The 22,132-nt window shown below is 38.7% G+C and overlaps 1 protein-coding gene across 2 annotated transcripts in view; it reads right to left on the reverse strand.

Annotated features, from left to right (window-relative positions):
* The window catches only part of PRELID2 (PRELI domain containing 2), a 70,530-nt gene that overhangs the window by 24,454 nt on the left and 23,944 nt on the right, over positions 1-22,132 (reverse strand). For both annotated transcript variants that reach the window (XM_032477029.1, XM_032477028.1), the window contains one exon: positions 6,772-6,877. In XM_032477029.1, coding sequence (XP_032332920.1) covers positions 6,772-6,877 — 106 coding nt within the window. The remainder of the gene's footprint in view (positions 1-6,771; positions 6,878-22,132) is intronic.

Genomic DNA, 22,132 nt, shown 5'->3' on the forward strand with positions numbered 1-22,132 from the left:
TTTTCCTCCCCCCAGGGGGAAGGTAATTAGGCTTATGTATTTTTTAGAAGAGGTGCTGGGGACAGAACCCAGGACCTCATGCATGCTAAGCATGCGCTTTACCATTTGAGCTATCTCCTCCCCCTAGCTACTGCTATTAGTGTTGTATCTGTTTTTCTCCAAATGGTCCAGAACAGTCTGTGTTTACAGAAGGCATTGGCTGAAAATAAGCCAACATATCTATTACTGGCACCAAAGCTCAAAGACACCTACAAGACTTACAAATCTTTGTAATATGCAGTATACTTAGCTCATGTGAATACGATTATAAAATGAAACTGTACCATCCCTACCACATGCTTACCACCCCTTCTTGCCAATTAGTACCTTTTTAAGTATATGTCTTATTTTAAAATATTTTATTGCCACCACCTCAACTCGACCATCTACTTGTTACATGAATTATCTCTTACGCTCTTGGATCCCCACTTAGCTTCAACTTCTGAATTTTTATGCAGGCTTAAAGACTATCTGCCAGACAAATTTTAAAATCTTGAAAAAAAAAAATCCTGGTATTTACACATTGGGGAAAAGGAAGGAGAGCTAAAAAAAAAAAAAAAAAATCACACAACTTCAGAACTGAAAATGACCTCCTAGCCCAATGTCTGATTTTACAAAAATGATAGTGAAGTTCCAGGGAACTAGTCCAAGCAATATGGCCAGGAGGATGGCAGGGCCAGAGCCCAGATTGCCTGATTCCTGGCCCTTGCACTCCACACCGCACTATGCAGAGACATGATTTCTCATCACTACGCAAATAATGACACCCACACCTTCCGAGCTCAGGAAAGCACCTTCTGCCGTTTCAGGAAAGGGCTTTACTTCCCAGGTGTCATCTAGCTTCATAGAAAGTAATACCCCAGAACTTCAGCTGGCTGGTTTAAGGGATTCCCAGAAGCTTTACCAATGAGTCATCTGTTGCAACCCTGATGAATTCAAATGAGCCACCGAGGTATTTTTTGGATCCCCAAGTCTCACAGTCAAGGTAAAGGCATCGATTTAAACTCAATGGTAGGAACAAAAACCGTATCACTTGTAGAACACTCATTTTCACTAAGATGTAACTGCAAAGGTTACATTTTTCAGGACTAAAACTCTAAGAGGTAAGAGCAGCTGAGATGAGCTGATGGGGAGAGAGACCCGAAAAAAAAGGGCAGCTACTATTATTTAACTGGTCTAGAAATAAGTAGTTAAAAACCAGAATCCTAGTAATATTCTCACAGCATCTAATGAATAAATATCAAGTAAATCAATCTATTTGAGCACTCAAGGGTGGGATTAAAAAGTATTATCAACAGATTTAAATTGAAAGCTGGGAAATAAAACCCTGTGGAACCGGAGGGACAGAACATATTTCATCAGTGCTTCAAGAGATGCAAGTAATGCAAAGAAGTCACATACCAAGCAGGAAATATGTCTCCAACATATAGTCAGCAGAATATTCCACTGGTCTTCTTATGTTGTATTTTTGCGACTTTATTATTTTAAATGACAGTTTTATTTGCTATTTTTCTCTATCTTGGAATTATTGTTGGGTTTTGAAACATCCACTCTTTTCTAGGGTTGTGACTACCATGCGTGTGTGTACACAAGACACTGAAGTCACAGATAAGGAAGTGAGCAGCTAGGCCAAAGTAACACAAGTAAGCTTGGAGGAGGCCTGAGGTCACACAAACTAGTTAACGACAGAAGTATTAACTTTCACCGTCTTTGGAGTACAAATCAGAAGACTGGAGCTAACAACTTCATTTCTTCACAACAATCCCACAAAAGTAGAATAATCAGCTGTGCTTTCCCAATGACAAGTGGAAGTTCTAAGAGGTTAAAAGTCATTCATTCAAGTAATAGAGCAAGAAAACTGAGAATATGCAGAACCAAGTCTTGGGGCCAGCTACAAATGGGTAGAATTCTTTTGGGAGGAAATTTGATGATGTGCAAAGATCTTTAAAAATGTGCATACTCTTTAGCCTAGGAAGTGAGCAGAAATATACACAAGTATTTATATACTCATGGATTCACCAGTTATTATTTATAGCAGTGAAAAAAACAAAAACCAACAAGAGAGCGCTATCATGCCATTGGAATATTATGAAAGCATCAAAAATCATGTTTTCAAGAATATATAAATGACACAGAAAAATGTTCCGTAAGTGTGTCCATAAGTGACAAAGTTAAACTAAATAAACAGAATAATCCTAATTTTGTTTTTTAAAAAACATACATATACATACACAGGTAAATATACACAAAGACATGTGGAAGGATTAAATGTGGATACAGTGAGTATTAAATTTATGGATTTAAAAAATGATAAAATAATTTTTAAAGAAACAACAAAACCTTACCTACAGTGTGGCTACCTAAATTTTTGCTTGGATAAGTATTTAAAAGGCTATTTACTTATAAAAGTATACTTTGTATAGAGAATTTCTCTTCATGCTTGTAATTATTTAAGTTTCTCTATGTGCCAGGCATGTTTCATATGTATGCCCTCCCTTAATCCTTAAAATAATCCTGTGAAGTAGGACTATCATCACTCCATTTTAGAGATGAGAAAATTGAGGGTCTAAGATGTGAAATGTGACATCTGGGAAGTGAGAAAACCAGATCATGCACCAAAGGGTGCTTCTCTAAAACTTCACATTCAATAAACACACAGCCAAGTCCTTGTCTCACACTGAATCATCTTTCTAAAGGCAGAACGTACTAGGCTTTTAGTTCAGGAGTTGGTATTTGGTATACGGTTATTAGGATGTCTACAGTTTGCTTCAAAATATTTCACTGCGTGCAGCACCATAGTATGGTGCCTGTGTTAATTATGCACCAGGTAGTCAGCTGCCCCAATACAGGCTTCACACCCCAGGGGCTGGCTATGAGCGTTCTAATCAGCAATCTCACTCTCCAGAACGTCGGCTATCTTCATCCTTGAAACCACCAGAGGCTTTGGTAATTAGCAAAAGGAATGTTAAAACTGTGCATTTTCACTGCACAGACTTGAGAAAAATCCACAGTAATGGTAAAATCCACTGCTGTCATGGACAAAGATAGACAGCTATCTCAAAAGCAAACTTTCAAGCAGTTTCTCAAAAAATTAAACATATAATTACCAAATAATCCACCTAAAGAATTGAAAGCTGAGATATGAACAGATATTCAAACACCCGTGTTCATGGCGGCATTATCCACAAGAGCCAAAAGGCAGAAGCAACCCAAGTATCCACTGATGGGTGAAGAGATAAACAAAACATGGTACGTATATACAATAGAATATTACTCACCTTAAAAAGAAAGGAAATTCTGACATATGCTACCACATGGGTGAACCTTAAAAACATTTTGCTAACTGAAATAGGCCAGACACAAAAGCACAAATATTGTATAATTCCACTTACATGAAGTTTCTAAAGTAGTGAAATTCATAGAGACAAAAAAATGGAGTGGTGGTTCCCAGCAGCTGGGATGAGACAGGAATGGGGAGTGATTATTTGATGGCTACAGAATTTGTTAAGATTCTGGAGACAAATGGCGATGATGGTTGCAATGAGCTGCACACTCAGAAATGGTTAAAATGGTATGTCTTATATAATGTACTGTAGTTTTACTTCTGCTTCTTGACTAACGATTTTGGCAAGTCAAATAACATCATGGGAACTCATGCTTCCTCTTGTCTAAGTCTCTGCTCCCCAAAACTGCAGATCATCACGTGTGCGGGAGCTTGTCCTGTCTTGTGCCCCCAAGACTATGAGTCAGAAAGTCCTGTGGGCAACGCTTGAATCTGGATGTGATCAGCAGCCCAGGAAGGGAAGGTCAGTTCCACTCTGAGACTCCATGACTCCCTGAACTTTCCAACTAATGAGTGACATTTTCTGTTTAATCCTTTGTTATGTCACCAACCACACCAGTCCCAACATCATCTCCACATGGATGTGTTTTTCCCGAGGTACAACAGACACAGAACATCCTATCAGTTTCAGGTATGCAACATAATGATTCCATATTTGTATATATTGTGAAATGATCATCAGAGTAAGTCTAGTTTATGTCCTCAAATTGCAAGGCCCCCAAAGAGAAGAGAGAAAAGCAACTGAACAAGCCCCCAGAGGCACAAAAACCCAAGCAACCTCGCTAGATATGGATGTGGGGATCCATATCTAGGGCACAGTTTTAATTTATACACACAGAGATATAAACTTTGTGAGCACCTAGTTTTTCTTCTTCTGGAAGAAAAAGAGATATCAGATCCCACCTTTACCACTGTTACCATGGCTATTAGCCTCTATCTCCAACCCTCCCTCTTCCTTGAAGGAACTTAAACTGCTGGAAAGTTTTATCTTTGTCTTATAGGAAACCACCAGAAGCGAAAAACAAGAGGCCACCAGAATTGGTTAGAAATAGCCAAGTCCAAGATGGTGGAAGACCTGCCATCCAGTAGACCCTGAACTTCATTATACGCCCACTGTAACACACTGGCATGCTAAATGCCACACCCACCCATGCCATGAGAGGAAGTATCAACCATAAAAGGAAGAAAAAAGGGTAGCACCCTAGTTCCAGGAAGAATCCTGCCTTTTCCCAGAAAACCAATGCACATCCTCCCTACCTCACTAACCTTGACCTTAAAAACCTTGCCTTCATCATTCCTTACCCCTAGAAGTTGATGCGCGAACTAAGTTCCCACTTCTCCATTCTCTGGCCACTGAATAAAGCTTCTGCTGTTTCAGTCCCAGCATTGGTTTCATTACTGGCCATGGGAATTCGAAAGGAAAAAGAACATTCCCTGCCAAGGGAGGGGGCTTCAGCCTGGCTAGCGTCTAAGTGAGGGGTCCATATGACCAATTCAATAACACCACCACTAAAGAGCCTCGGGGGTAAGTTTCTAAAGTGAAAAGGGCCACCTACAGCATGCTAATGATGACTTCCACAGAAGCCATTTATGCAGGCTCAGTTGTGAAGGTTTATCAGAAGTCAGGCCGATACTGGGAAACACCACTTGGATAAAAGGTAAAAAGACACTTAAATATGAGTGGTTTCTAAAATTGAAAAGCTAATTAAACTAAGCCTTTTTTTTTTTTTTTAAGTCAGGAAAGACAAACGCTAGCAGGAAAAATATATTCTTACTTCTCAGCATAATAGGTGGGAATTCCGAGGAATCATTTGGGTTCCTCATTTCAAAAATTTAAAGTCACTCGATGATTTCCAGATAACAGCCATCAGAAACCAACTGTGGATCTCGCTGTGCATTCTAACTCCTTTTCACTCATTTCCTCGTAAAAGTACTGAGCGCTGCCCAAGGTACGACAGCCAGGGAGAACTGGGACATGGCAGCAAAGTTATTTTTCTCATCAGCCCTATTGTTTTTAGAGTGCAACTTGCAGAACATGAGGTTTTTTCACAAATGCATATTTTGCAAGATAGCAGAAAATCCTGAATAACGTCTGAGTAAGTAACAGTCGCATCAGACCTTCCAGAAGCTCAACGACCCTCTTCAAGCCCAGGTGTAAACAGGCTAGGCCAGCCTGGCTACACGCTCACCAGGGTCAGGAACATATTACTGACCTTGACAGTCAGTCTCTGTAGCATAGTACAGTACCAAATACTCATTCATCACCCTCAGCTTCCCAGACTAACACGCGGTGGTCCAGGTTCATTCCTGAACCTAGATCTGCCAAACAAGAACAAAGGTCCATTACTCGTAACATCTCTGGGTCATAATGGTAGTTCTTTAGCCCAGCCGTTCAGCCTGTCCCACAGAACAAAACCAGGTAGCATATGCATCAGTCCTGAGTAAACCCTGGAAATGACTGCTTATGCTCCTCATCACAATTAATAACAAAAATAATGACAATTACATAATTTTTACATACGTCAAAAAAAATAAATAAATAATTTAAAAACATTTTGGTGAATATATGTATGTATATGCAAGACTGGGACATTGGGCTGAACACCAGAAATTGATATACTGTAACTGACTGTACTTCGATAAAATTAATTAATCAATTAATTAATTAAAAACATTTTGGTACACCTGCAAAAGGCATCTAAAGGTGCATAAGGAATGGACTTTCCTAGGCAAGAAAATAGGATATATCAACCTCATATGCAATGCTATGTAAGACAGATGAAAAACAGAACGGTTCTACTTAAAACAGGGTAATACAGGAGCTCTGAACGCCAAGGTGTCCTGTGAATAGCATTCATGGAAGCCTAGGCTCCCACAAGTATAGAGTCTGAAAGCCCCGATGAAGGACAACTAGGAGCTCCAGATCTCCGTGTGTTCCCCATCCATATCAGGACAGCAATAACAGCTATTTACAGGGCTTGTGAGGATTAAACGAGTTAATGATTAAAAATTCTTTTTAGTGAGTAGCACATAGTAAGCAGTCAATAAACATTAGCTACTATTATCTTTTTTTATTAAGTAGCTGTCATCATATTGCATATACTGTAAATATAATTATTCATTCAGATTATTTCTCTTCATTAGACAATAAATCTTCTCCATATTATCACATATTCTTCACTGGCACATTTTTAACTTAAATGGGCCACAAATGGCACTTTAGCTTTACTTTGATTTGGATTTATATAATAATTAGTGAAGCTAATTATCTTTGTACATATTTGTTTACTAACATTGTTATGTCTATTCATGAGCCTTGTTCAAGAATCCAATGGGAATCTCCATGGCTTCTTAAAATTAATGTTGGTTCAAAGTGAAAACAATCTTACCTTCTGGGCGCCCTGTCTTAAGAATGTGCTGGCAAAAGTTTCCAAAACGTAGTTGAGAAAGCCAACCCCTGTGATTGAAATTCTGCCTTTCTGAATGAACTCTGTCCTACGAAAAACAAAAATATACATCTTTGATGTCATTCTACATTTGAATACTTAAATTACAGGGATTTCCAGCAGCGTAATTTCCACTTAGAATCAACACACACAAAAAAACCCACAGTAACTCAGTAATTGCCTGTTACAACAAAAGGTTTTGTTAAAAGAAGACTTACAGTTTATACAAGTAACAGCCTTATTCAAATTAAAGAATGTTCATTTCAAGTTGCTAAGAAAGTACATTTTAGGGGGGAGGGTATAGCTCAGTGGAAGAGTACATGGTTAGCATGCATGAGGTCATGGGTTCCATCCTCAGTATCTCCATTAAATAAATAATAATAATAATAAAAACCTAACTACCTCCCTTTATAAAACAAAAAAAGAAAGTAGATTTTAAAAGTTCTCACCACACACAAAATAACCATAACTATGTGAGGTAATGGATGTGTTAACTAACCTTATGGTGGTAATTATTTTGCAATATGTACATATATCAAATCATTACATTGTACATCTTGAACTTACACAATATCACATGCCAATTACATTTCAATAAAGCTGGAAAGAAGAGAAAATATATGGATGCATCATTCTAACTATAAAAACTGCAGAGCATAGAATCTCTAGTCATACCCGACTAATAAGTCCGTGATCAAACTGAGAGTCATTATAGTCAATGATGTCTACTTGACCCACAATAAATAAATTTAACTGATTCTAAGTATATATATATATATAGTCTTGTTCCATGCTGCAAAATGTCTTGTTAAAACTGAGTCTGAGACAATTACCAGGGTAATGACCTCAGGTAAATTACTTAGATTCTCTTAACTCAGTACCTCACCTGTAAATTGGGAATAATTACAGTTTCTTCCTTTTACAACTACTGTCAGAATTCAGTGAATAAATACATATAACAGAAACACGAACAGTTCCTGACACACCATAAGGAACTTATTAAATGTTAGCCACTATTACTAAAGAGAGACAGACAGAGACAGAGACAGGAAATAACCCTGAAATGACTTCTTCAATCCTTGATCAGAAAGGGAGGTGAGGCAGATTATATGTGTCATTAAACTATTTAAAGTTCTACCAATATTAATTATCTCCATTTCATAAAACAGAGATTTGAATAACACTTGAGAATGATGTAGAAAGATGGCAGAATAGGAAGCCTCACGCACTCATTCCTCCATGGAGACCCCAACTTAACAACAACATATGGACAAGGCTGCCTTTGGGAGAAGTCCATAAACCAGTTAAGAGACTGCAGCACCCCAGGGAAGTAAAAGGCAAGCAGAGCCACATCAAAGTGAATAGGAAAGTCTGTTGCCATAGCCCCTATCCACCCAGCAAATGGACGCAAGGCCCTCCACCAGAGAAAAACCACAGAAACTCAAGCAGGAAGATGTGAAGGAACAGAGCCACATGTTGCCTGAAAATGCCCAAAATTAAGTAAGGGGCTTGGTAAATTTTTTCCCTTAAAAATGACCAGAGCATAATGTGGGTGTGGGAGATGTTAGGAGATAAGGCTGGACGGACAGATGGAGACCAGACTACAAATGGTCTTCCCAGGGTGAGGAGTTTAGACTTTATCATGAAGGCAAGAAGGACTTCTCATCTAAGGCAACCACGTAACAGGTACAAATTAACAACTACATGTGCATCATTGACTAAAAGGTTTGTTGCCATTCTTCGGGGGAGGGTATAGCTCAGTGCTAGAGTGCATGCTTAGCAATGCACAAGGTCCTGGGTTCAATCCCCAGTACCTTCACTAAAAAATAAAATAAAATTTAAAATTAATTTAAAAATACACAAAGAAACCTACCTACCTCCCCCCACCAAAACAAAAACAGAAAAAGGCTTGTTGCCATTCCTTAATACTTTTAGACAATCTCTTATCCCCCATTTTCAGAACAGTGTTTACACTCAATGACTTCAATGAGTATTTGTTAAATGAATAAATTAATTAATGTCAAGTTTCTTTACAATCAAAAATATTCAACAACAACAAAAACTTTCCCCCTACCTTCTTACATTTCTATGGAAAAGAAAAGGGAACCACATCTCCTATATGTGTGTTTGGGTGTATGTGTACATGTATATACAAGCATACTCACCAACACTACAAAATATATTGAGAAAATTATGAAACCAGAAAGCTATGATTTTGGTAAAAAGAGTTATTATAGCCTCTTACTTACACATGCTCTCTAATGCTCTAACAGCAGTAGTCTCCACATTTGGGTCATGTACACAGTAAAAGTAAGCCCTCAGAACACCTCTCCCCCCCTCATCTCTCTTCCCTTCTTCCTCCTTCTCTCTCACTCTCTCTTTCTCTCTCTCTCTCACACACACACACACACACACTCACACTCACACACACTCACAGAGTTATCCTAGCCAATCTGGCATAAATAGTCTAGGCGAACAGTCAGTCTAGGAAAAGCAGCTTCCACCTCTTAGATTTAAGCCTATTTAAAATGATTTGCTCATGTAAGACTGTATCCTAGTGACACTAATCTTTCCTGTCTTTGTTCCAGATTAGTCAGAGTGGAATTTTACAGTGATCTTAATATTTAGAAATGAAAAGTTGAGCAGTCTCACACCCTTGGGAGAGAAGCACTCTTCAGTCCTCAAGGCAAATGTAGGTGAGGGATTAATAAAAGTCTCGCTTACTTCATACTCTAACGAATATTTCTTTCTGCCACATTTGGGAGAAGTAAGTGCTCAGAATAGCACTCTCAGGCTTTGCCCACATATCAGAGAATAGCAGGGCAGGAAGGCCGGGTCATGCCCTTGCCATGAATGAGATGAGAGTGTATCCTATTATATTTTAAGGCTGCCAGATGAAGGAAATGCTGTACTTTCTCTCAATAACTCCTTGGCAAAGCACATCAGACAGTTTCTTCTTAATACACATAGCTAACCTAAATCCCTTAGGCTAGATAAGCCTTCACTTAAGTTCCTGTGCAAAACACAGCAGCTTACACAACAATATATGGTTCAATTTCAACTCTTTAAAAAAAGAAAGAGAGAGAAAAAGATAAGATGGATGGATGGACAGATGGACAAATGCACAGAGCTGAAATACAAACAGACCCCCTGGGTATTTGAATTATAGGTGTTAATTATTTATTTTCTTCTTCTTTTACTAATGTTCTGTAATAAATATGTGCTACTTGGCAATCACCAAAAAAATACAAATATATCCTTGAGGGTCATTTTTATATAAATAAAAAGTTATTCTTTAAAAGGTTCTGTGCTACCAACAACCATTTTCAGCAAAAGTACAAGCTAACTTCTGCCTTTCATTTAAAGTCCCATTAAAACACCTCTTGGCTTTCCTTTTCCTATACGATGTAACTCGAGTTCTTTGTGCCTTTTGTCCTAAGACTTTCTCCTGCCCCCAAGCTTTAAGTGTTCCATGTTTCACTCAAAAAAGATAAAGATGATTCAAGTTTTTCTATATCTGTCTTATCTGTTAAGCCTAGAGGTATGATTGCATCCATTTAGGATATTATACACTCAGGGTCACATTTACTCTTCAAAAAGCTGTATAGTAGGCACATGAAAAGATGCTCAACATTGCTATTAGAGAAATGCAAATCAAAACTACAATGAGGTGCCACTTTGCACCAGTCAGAACAACTGCCACCAAAAAGCATACAAACAACAAATGCTGGAGAGGGTGTGGAGAAAAGGGAACCCTCCTACACTGTTAGTGAGACTGTAAACTGGTGCGGCCACTATGGAAAATAGTATGAAGGTTCCTGGAAAAACTAAAAATAAAGCTACCATATGATCCAGCAATCCCACTCCTAGGTATAAATCCAGAAAATACAAAAACTCTAATTCGAAAAGGTACGTGCACCCCAATGTTTACAGCAGCACTATTTATAATAGCAAAGACATGGACGCAACCTAAATGTCAACAGATGAATGAATAAAAAGATGTGAATGAATGAATAAAAAGATATATATACACACACACACACACAAATATTACTCAGCCATTAAAAAAAATAAAGAATGAAATAGTGACATTTGCAGCAACATGGATACACCTAGAGATTATCATACTAAGTGAAGTAAGTCAGACAGAGAAAGGCAAGTATCATAAGATATCACTTATATGCGGAATCTAAAAAAATGATACAAATGAATTTACAAAACAGAAACAAAATCACAGACGTAGAAAACAAACTTATGGTTACCAAAGGGGAAAGAGGGGGAGAGGAAGGGATAAATTAGGAGTTTGGGATTAACAGATACACACTACTATATATAAAACTGATAAACAATAAGGATGTACTGTATAGCGCAGGGAACTACATTCAGTATCTTGGGATAACCCATTATGGAAAAGAATGTGAAAAAGAGTACATATGTGTATATATAACTGAGGCACTTTTCTGTACACCAGAAACACCCTAAATCAACTACACTTCAATTTTTAAAAACTGTATAGTAACAGTATATATTATGTATCAGACGCTGTATTATCTTCTGAGGTTGTTACTTTTAAAATGTTTTTTCTTTTACATGTGAGGAAACTGGAGAAGACAAGTAACAACTTGCCCAAGGCCCTACAGCTTGATGCCATGCAGAGTCACACCTACTGCCTCAAAACCCTAGCCCTGCTCCTGTCTCAGTGAAGGACACAACCATCACCCTCATCCATGAGATGAGAAAGCTTAGCAACATGTTACATGGTTCCTTTTCTAATCCGAAACCAGGCTGTTTATTTTACTTCCAATGTCCCCCGATAGTCCACGTCATTTTCTCCCGTGCTGCTGCGGCTACTGCCTGGGTTCAGCACGGCACTCTCTCTCTCCAGGACCACCACATCTGCCTCCCAGTGGGGTCCTGGCCTCCAGGGTGGACTCCCCCTAATCCACACAACCCCCACTCAGCTTCCTAAACACACTCTGATCTTGTCTCTGTTTTCGAAGGCACAGAGAATAAAGCCTGCCTGCTCAGTAGAGGCTCACCCATACTGTTGGCACGTAGCTGTTGTTTGTTCATTTTCATTGCTGCATACCGCTCTATTGCTTGAAAATACTCCAAATTATTTATCCACTCTACTGAAGATGGATATTTAATATGGACTCAGTTTGGGGCTATTATCAGTAGTGCTGTAGAGAAAATATTTATTATGCATCCAGCTACATATGTGCACATGTACATGAGTGTCTCTAGAGCGTCTAGTGGCTGAATATTTGGGTCATGGGACATGCAGTTTCAACTTTAATTTTTTTAAAAAATGCCAAATATTTTTCTGAATGGTTGTACCTGCATTTTTTTTTCTTCATTGCACCAATTTCAATTGTAATGATTAGCACATGGTAGGGAATCAATAATGAATTAGGAACAGAAGGATGGGGAGAAGGAGGGAAGGGAGAGAAGAGATGGGAAGAAGCAAAAGAAGGGGAGACTTATAGTACATCTCAATATTTTTGTCAGGGAAATGGAACCAAATGTCTCAGGAGTACCACCTGCTAGTATCAGAAAGGGGCAGCCTTCACCTGGCTGCAAGGTAAGCCACCACACCATCTGGAAAACGATGCTCAAAGAGGAGACTCACTCTCTCACAGGGTGCCTGTGTCTGAGTCACATCTATCGCTGAGTGCACAGACGGACAGCATTCAACACAGAACACAATGGAATCAGGACAGAGACAGCACAGCTCAAATCTAGGAACACCTCTGTGAAAGGGAATGACAGTTTATACATCAGTCTCTTGCTCTGGGGTCATTTGATGATGTGTTTCCTTCTGGATTGGAGAAAATACAAAAGTTCAGAGAAAACACGGATCAGGAATTAATCCTCAGAGTGCACAGCCACCAAGTCTGAATTCTCCAAACAGCAGTTTCCAGGAAAGCAAAAGCTCTTAATGAGATCCTGTCCTTGAATTATTGACTGGCCGGGTATGGCAAATCTCGCCTAATTGTTTTCACGATGGGAATTTAATTAAAGTGTCTTTGAGGAGGAAAAAAGGTTCCACAGATACGCCTGTTGAGATGACATCCCAGTTCTAATCGTGATGCTGTCAGCATTCTCCTGTAACCACACAGAGGGGTGGTGGCCCAAGGGACAGGCAGGGTCTGCAGGGCCCTCCTGACCTCCTGGGCCCAACACAGCTGCGGAGGAGCCCGGCCCGTGTATGCACTCCAGCACGCCAAAACGTGCCACCCCTCCCACCCCATCCCGCCAAACCCACCTTGAGAACTGTGCTTCCTCAGAGACCCAATTCAATTTACAGGGTTCTCAATAAGTGCTAAGCAGTTTTTAGCCTTAACACAAACATACAGAATTACATATATTTTTATATGTATTTATATATATTTTTATACAGGATATGGATTAAGCGTGCCAGATGACTTGGACTCATCTCCTCTCTAACACGAAATGGGGACCGGCCCACGTAGGCAAGTTCCTGGAGCCCAGTCTCCTCTGTAAGATGGGGTTAATCACACCTATTTCCAAGACTGTTTCAAAGGCAAATTAAGGTAATATGTGTAGAGCACTCAAGGTAAGCATTCAATAAATGTTAGTTAATAACAGTAACACTGGTGGTAGTAATAATACTGCTACTTCCTATTACCACCATTACTATTCCCATTTGCAGAAAGAGAAAAACAGCGTCTGAGATGTTAAATGCCCACAGAGGAAATCCAGCTCCAGTAAACTCCAAAATCTCTCTACTTCACTAGCATCCAGGTGGCACTCGATTGCCATAAACCACTTGGCAATGAGTCCCTCCCTCCCCACACCAGCATTCGAAGCCCTCGGAGCTCCAGAACCCCTGTCTTCCCAGCCTTCTCTTCACACTGCCATCACACACCAGCACACTGGCCACAGAGACCAAACACCCCGTCAGCCTCTCCAGCCTCCGCTCCTAAAGCCCATCCCCTCCAAGCTGCTCTCTTTTAACCCATCCCAGGAATCAATGTGTTGCTGTCTAAACAATTAACCATGAGCAGCAGAGGGCAATATGTAAATGGTGGACTCTCAGGACCCCGGCAGCCTAGTGTGAGCATACTTTGTAAGTATACGTTACAGGGTAACTCCATCTCTTAAAACACAGTACTTGAGAATTGATAATCAATAGTAACAGATAATTCTAAATAGCCTATTGTGGTGAAGCACTCTGTATGAAGTCTTTAAAACACACACATTTTAGTTAATTCTCACCATCTATCTTATGAGGTAGATAACACTAACCCCATTTTACAGATGAAAAAACTGAAGGTTCAAAGAGGCAAGTTTGCTAAGGTTACACAAAAATAAGTGGCAGGGGCACTTTTTGAATCCACACAGTTAACCTCAGCTCCTACATCACTTCCCACAACCCTGCCATTAGAAAACTGCCAACTCAGTGCCAGTTTACTGACATCCTGAGTGGTGGACAAAGCTTTAAAATACACAACAGTTCATAACTGGCCCAACTGGAGGCCTCCCTTGGGGTAAGAAGCCCACTAGCTCGTGCATCTCATTGAGGCTGGCTTCGAGGATGTGCGATCTCTGGTGTGGCACAGGTTCAGGTATCAGTAGGGCTACACACTTAGTTGAACGCTCTGCTGTCACTGTTTTGAAATTTTTAACCATTTTCAAACAAGGGATTCTGCATTTTCATGTTGCACTGGCTTCTGCAAATTACATAGCTGCTCCTCATCCCATGCTGCCGTATCCTCGAAAGTTTTCTGAGATGTTCAGGAAGACATACTTCAGTTTAACAATACCCAGCAAAAGTGTCAAACCTCTGGAACCCCTAACAATGTGCTCTAAGCAAAAGAACCTTAGATGAGGGTGTAGACCAGCCTATAAAGATACTTTTCACATTGTTATTTATAAAGGCAAATGATGCAATGCCCCATAATGATAACATTTAATAAAACATACTGGAATAATTTTATCCAAAAAATATACTTGGACACCCATTAAAAAGTCATTTAAGAAAAAGTTATTTAAGAATCACATTTAACAAAGAAAGACAGTCCCCAAAGTAATGTAAAGTCAATGTAAAAGTGAGAATACCACATACAGTATGATTCTATGTTTGTAAAAGTGATTTTTCTGCAGAGCGAGTAAGTAAACTGTAGCAGGCACGGTCTGCTCCTTCCATGGAATCCTACTCGGCAATGGGAAAAGAACAAACTCAACTGCTGATACCCAGAAGATGAAGCCTCCAGACACAATACTGAGAAAGAAACAAAAAAGGATACAACAGAGCACACACTATATGATTCCAAAGCACGTGAAGATCAACAAGAGACAAAATTAATCTACAAGGATGGAGGTCAGAGTACTGGTTTCCTCTGGGATAACAGACTAGAAAGAGCACACACCTGAAGAGGGGGTGAATATAGTCTGTTTTCTCTTATATTAATCTTGTAACTGTGAGTATGTAATACATGGGGGAAAAAAGAGGAAACATTGTTTTTAAATACGATAATATAGACTATTTGGTTTAAGACTCATCCAAACGAGACCTATGTGAGGGCCAGATGGTTTTCCTACCTTCAGACAGGAGGCTGTTGAGCCGTCCCAGAGCAGAGGGGAGAATCAAACAGAATAAGACAGCAACTACCATCTAAGTTCCTCACAATGCTACAACCCTCTGGGGGTCAGACACAGGTAAATGGAATAGCCCCCACCTCCAGCAGAGAAGATGTCTCAAAATGTAGCTGTGTATGCAAACCAGGAGAAAGAACACAGCTTGTCAGTGTTTGCTTTGTTTTGTTTCATTTTCCATCTCTTTGCTCAGCTACCAACCGTAGCCTTGATTAGAAAAATGGCGATCAACCTAACCTGGCACTGACCCTCGACCTGACAGAGGAGATGGATCCTTACACGAGCTAGACTGTCATCAGGTTCCTGGCTGTCATCTCAAGACCTTTAGGTTGCTCTGCATGACATCAATCCCTGGTTGATAAAACACTGGAATTTTTAATATTCAAACTTTTTATTTACTACAGATGCAAGAAGCAAAGAAAAGAAGGATGGAAGGAAGGGAGGAAAGGAGAGAGGGAGGGAGGGAGGAAGGAAGAAAATTAAACTGGCATCTCTGTTCCATAAGAGATGCAAGAAGAGTTCATCCAAATTTTGCTAAACTTTTCGGCAGGGTGTTTCTGCCAAAGAGTGTTTACTGCTTGCTGGAGAGCCAGATTTTCAACTAGTCATGCTTTATAAGATTAATAAGAACTTTGCACAAAACAGAGTTCCAAAAGGGATGCCAGCTGTTGGTCTGGTTTCCACTAGAACCACAGGATACTGACTAGTTATCAGGGATTTCAAAACCTGGCTGCTCAACAGATTCACCAGGAAAAATGTTAAAATGTTGATTACCAGAGGCCAACCAAGGCCTATAAAACTAGAATCACCACAATGAATCTATTTGTTTAGTCTCTCCCTCCCAAAACCTGCACTAATTCAAACTCAAAACCAAAGGGCAAAGGAGGATGGGAAGGAAAAAAATCAACAAGCACTCACTAAGACACTTCGAAAGTTCGTACTTGTAAACGGCACAGGATGCTGTCTTGGCTAAACACCATTGTTCCCAGTTCAGACAACTTACTCCACTTTACAAAGTTAGTACCTTTAAGGGATCAGGCCACCTTGAAAACAGCATTTATTCACCATTAGTTCCAATAAGAACCTACATTATCTAACGCCTTATACTCTCCAAGTGCAGAGCATTCCCATTTATTATCCTATTAAATCTTCACATCACTCTGTGGGGGAGCTCAGGCCAGCTTTATGGCTTTTCCCAGAGTCAAACGGCACCACACGTAAGTAACCAAGTAGCAGAAACCAGAAGAGAAGCATCTATGTTACTGAAATCAAGATTCCGTCTGCAATGAATTTCCTACCAAGTTCTATCAGACTTTCCCAATTTGCACTTTGTCCCCCTGCCAGCTCCCTCCCTTTTCACTTCCCTCCGCACATCCCCATGTTAGCCCATAAGAAGCCTATCTGCCACTCATTCAACAGCCATGCAGCCTCCTCCTACACAGCCTCCTCGGTGAGCCCAGCCCTGGGCTAGATGCAGGGCTCCAGCAGGATGGAAAAGCAGAAAAGATGCTGATTATATGGACACACATGTATCTTTCAGAGGGCAGTCTTCCAGAGCCAAAAATCGGGCTCCTGCCCAGATGTCACAGTTATAGAAAGGGCCATGTTGCTCCGTGTTCTGTAACTGTTTCATCACCCACTGGAGCACTGGAAATCAAGGTTAGTATGAGCATAGGGAGACCTGTTTGGGGATGAATACAGAGTTTTTATTCAGGCTATTAGATAACTGCACACTCAAGCCCTTTATCATCACGACTGAGGCTTAAAAATAATTCCTAAAGAAAGTGGACAAAGCCAGAATATTCTAATACTTCAGTAAAACCACGTTGGGAAGTCGACTAAAAAGGCCACTGTCAAACACATGGAAGCCACCAAACCGTCAAATTTGTTCCCAGGGAAGAAAAAGATGGAGCAGGGGAAAAACAGATACACAAAGGAAAATGCCCAAAAATCAGGCCCTCAAAACATGTAAATTACGCTATCTGTGATTCACCAGATAAATACTCCAGACACGGGCTGTTTTAATCCTGAAATTGAAAAATAAGAAATTCAAAATACCTTATTTAACAGAATGAAGATTATTCACACAAGCAACTTCAATAATAATGAAAAGTTAAACTTACTGAACTAAGAACAGCTGCTCATCCTATTAATTTAAACTGTGTGTAAAATTTGATTTGGGCTTTTTGGTTTCTTTTCCTGTATTTCAGGAAGGACTTGACTTTGATATTTTATAAACATAGAGTCAACATAACCAATGTTATTAACACACATTCTACTAGAATGAACATCTTTAAATCTCAGAAATAAGGTTTGCAAGCATCAATGGATAATCAGAAGCTGTCAGACATGGAAAGGTGAAGACATCCAGCCATTGAGATGCTCAGCACTGAATATGGGAGAATAGTCTTACTATGCAAAAGCAAGAGAAATCCCCCCACCCCCCGCCAAAAAAAAAAAAAGAAAGAAAAGAAAAGAAAAAGAAAAATTAAAAAAAATACAAAAAATTAAAAATAAACTAAAACAACTTTTAAAAATTAAATTACTTCCCAAAGCTAAAGAAGGAATCAGATATCCAAGTACAGGAAGCTCAGAGGGTCCCAAACAGGATGAACCCAAACAGACCCACACTAAGACATATCATAATCAAGATGGCCAGAGTCAAAGATAAAAAATGATCCTAAAGGCAGCAAGAGAAAAACAAAGAGTGAGTTACAAGGGAACTCCCATAAGGCTCTCAGCTGATTTCTCTACACAAACACTACAGGCCTGAAGGGAGTGGCAAGACATATTTAAAGTCCTGAATGAAAGAAAGATGCAGCCTAGGATACTCTATCCAGCAAAGCTATCCTTTAGAATAGAAGGAGAGATACAGAATTTCATAGACAAGCAAAAACTAAAAGAGTTTAGCAAAACTAAACCCATGCTAAAAGAAATATTGACAGGTCTACCCTAAATAGAAAAGAAGCAGGATGCTACAAAAATGAGAAACTCATAACTGGAAAGGTGATATCTATCATGAATTACAAATAGAATAAACACAAAATTGTAAAAGAAGACATCTAAATCATTAAGAGTGGGAGACAGAAGCAAGGAAATATAGAGTATTTTTTTTTCTTTTTTAAATTTTTTGTTCTCTGTAGGATGGGTTTGAGATTATATTACTACCTGTTTAATACAAACAGTTATAGTAATGGGTCAATAGACTTACAGAAAAGAGTAACCACAAGCCAAAAACTCACAAGGGAGTCACAAAAACTGAATAAAATCCAAGACAGTACAAAGAAAACTTATCAAACTACAAAAGCAAGAAGAAAGGAACAAAGAGGAAATATCAAATCAACTGCAAAAGTAAGTTCAAAATGGCAATAAACACACATCTGTCATTAATAACTGTAAATGTTAATGGACTAAATGCTCCAGTCAAAAGACATAGACTGGCAGACTAGATAATAAAGCAGGAACCTTCAATATGCTGCATACAAGAGACCCACTTTAGGGTGAAGGACACACATAGATTAAGAGTGAAAGGATGGAAAAGGATATTCCATGCAAATGGAAAAGCCAAAAAAGCAGGTGTAGCAGTACTGATTTCAGACAAAATAGACTTTAAAACAAAGGCCATAAAGAAAGATAAAGAAGGACATTTTATAATGATTAAAGGAGTAATACAAGATGAGGATATTACACTCATTAATATATATGCACCCAATATAGGAACACCTAAGGACATAAAACAATTACTAACAGAGATAAAGGGGGATATTGATGGGAATACAATCATTGTCAGAGATTTTAACACTACATTACATCACTAGACAGATCTTCCAGACAGAAGATAAATAAAGCAACAGAGAAATTAAATGATACAATAGAAAAACTAGAGTTGGTGGATATTTTCAGAGCATTACACTCCCCAAAAATAGGATATGCATTCTTTTCAAGTGCACATGGAACATTTTCTAGGACTGATCATGTACTTGGCACAAAAGAAGCCTCAACAATTTTAAGAAGATAGAAATCATGTCAAGCATCTTTATTGACCATAATGCCATGAAACTAGAAATCAACTACAGGGAAACAAAGGAGAAAAAAAGGAAAGCATGGAGATTAAACAACATGCTATTAAAAAACCAATGGGTCAATGAGGAAATCAAAGTTGAAATTAAAAAATACTTTGAGACAAATGAAAATGAAAACCCAACTGCACAAAATTTATGGGACACAGCAAAGGCAGTGCTAAGAGGGAAGTCTATAGTGACACAGGCCTTCCTCAAAAAAGAAGAACAATCTTAAATAAACAATTTAACACACCAGCTAAAAGAATTAGAAAAAGAAGAGCAAAAAACCCCAAAAGGCAGCAGAAGGAAGCAAATAATAAATATCAGGGAGGAAATAAATAAATTAAAGATTAAAAAAACAACAGATAAAATCAATCAAACAAAAAGCTGTTTTTTTGAAAAAGTAAATAAAATCGACAAACCTCTGGCCAAACTCACAAAGAAGAAAAAAGAGAGAGCACACATTAGCAAAATAAGAAAGGAAAATGGAGAAATTACAACAAATAAAATAGAAATACAGAATATCATACAAAAATATTATGAAAAACTATATGGAACCAAACTGGATAACCTAGAGGAGATGGACAAGTTTCTGGAAACACACAGTCCACCAAGACTGAATCAAGGAGAAACTGACCACTTGAACAAACCGATCACTAGAAATGAAATCGAATTAGCAATAAAAAACCTCCCTACAAATAAAAGTCCAAGACTGGACGGCTTCACCAGGGAATTCTACCAAACATACAAAGAACTCATATCAGTCCTTCTTAAACTCTTCCAGAAGATTGAAAAGGAGGGAATACTCCCAAACTCATTCTATGAAGCCACCATCACCCTGCTACCAAAACCAGACAAAGACACTACCAAAAAAGAGAATTATAGGCCAATATCACTAATGAACATAGAGGCAAAACTCCTCACCAAAATATTAGCAAATAGAATCCAACAGCACATAAAAAAGATTATACATCATGACCAAGTGGGGTTCATCCCAGGGACACAAGGGTGGTTCAACATACGCAAATCAATGTAATACATCACACCAACAAGAGAAAGGACAAAAATCACATGACCATCTCAACAGATGGCAGAGAAAGCATTTGATACAATTCAACACCCATTTATGTTAAAAACTCTCACCAATGTGGGTATAGAGGGAACATATCTCAACATAATAAAAGCTATGTATGACAAACCTACAGCCAGCATAGTACCCAACAGTGAAAAACTCAAAAGCTTCCCACTAAAATCTGGGACAAGACAAGGATGCCCACTATCACCACTCCTATTCAACATTGTCTTGGAAGTTCTAGCCACAGCAATCAGGCACGAGGGAGAAATAAAAGGGATCCAAATTGGAAAAGAAGAGGTAAAAGTGTCACTATATGCTGATGACATGATACTATACATAGAAAACCCTAAAAGGTCCACACAAAAACTACTAGAGCTGATCGAAGAATTCAGCAAGGTAGCAGGTTACAAGATTAACGTTCAAAAATCAGTTGCATTTCTTTATACTAACAATGAGTCAACAGAAAAAGAAAGCAAAGAAACAATCCCCTTTAAAATAGCACCCAAAGTAATAAAATACCTAGGAATAAATCTAACCAAGGAGGTGAAAGAATTATACACAGAAAACTATAAACCATTGATGAAGGAAATTAAAGAAGACTTTAAAAAATGGAAAGATATCCCATGCTCCTGGATTGGAAGAATCAGTATTGTTAAAAATGGTCACACTGCCCAAGACAATCTACAGATTTAATGCAATGCCTATCAAATTACCCAGGACATATTTCACAGAACTAGAACAAATCATAATACAATTTATATGGAATCACAAAAGACCTAGAATTGCCAAAGCATTACTGAAGAGAAAGAAAGAGGCTGGAGGAATAACTCTCCCAGACTGCAGACAATACTATAGAGCTACAGTCATCAAGACAGCATGGTATTGGTATAAAAACAGACATATAGACCAACGGAACAGAATAGAGAGCCCAGAAATGAACCCACAAACTTTTGGTCAACTAATCTTCGACAAAGGAGGCAAGAATATACAATGGAATAAAGACCATCTCTTCAGCAAATGGTGTTGGGAAAACTGGACAGCAGCATGTAAATCAATGAAGCTAGAACATTCCCTTACACCATACACAAAAATAAACACAAAATGGATCAAAGACTTAAACATAAGACAAGATACAATAAACCTCCCAGAAGAAAATATGGGCAAAACATTATCTGACATACATCTTAAAAATGTTCTCCTAGGACAGTCTACCCAAGCAATAAAAATAAAAGCAAGAATAAACAAATGGGACCTAATTAAACTTACAAGCTTCTGCAAAGCAAGGAAACCATAAATTAAACAAAATGACAACCTATGGAATGGGAGAAAAATTTTGTAAACGAAACCGACAAAAGCTTGATCTCCAGAATATATAAGCAGCTCATATGACTTAATAAGAAAAAAGCAAACAACCCAATCCAAAAATGGGCACAAGACCTAAACAAGCAATTCCCCAAGGAAGAAATACAAATGATCAATAGGCACATGAAAAAAAATGCTCAGTATCACTAATTATCAGAGAAACGTAAATCAAGACTACAATGAG

This window comes from Camelus ferus, chromosome 3 (assembly GCF_009834535.1).
Source record: "Camelus ferus isolate YT-003-E chromosome 3, BCGSAC_Cfer_1.0, whole genome shotgun sequence".
Taxonomy (NCBI): Eukaryota; Metazoa; Chordata; class Mammalia; order Artiodactyla; family Camelidae; genus Camelus; species Camelus ferus.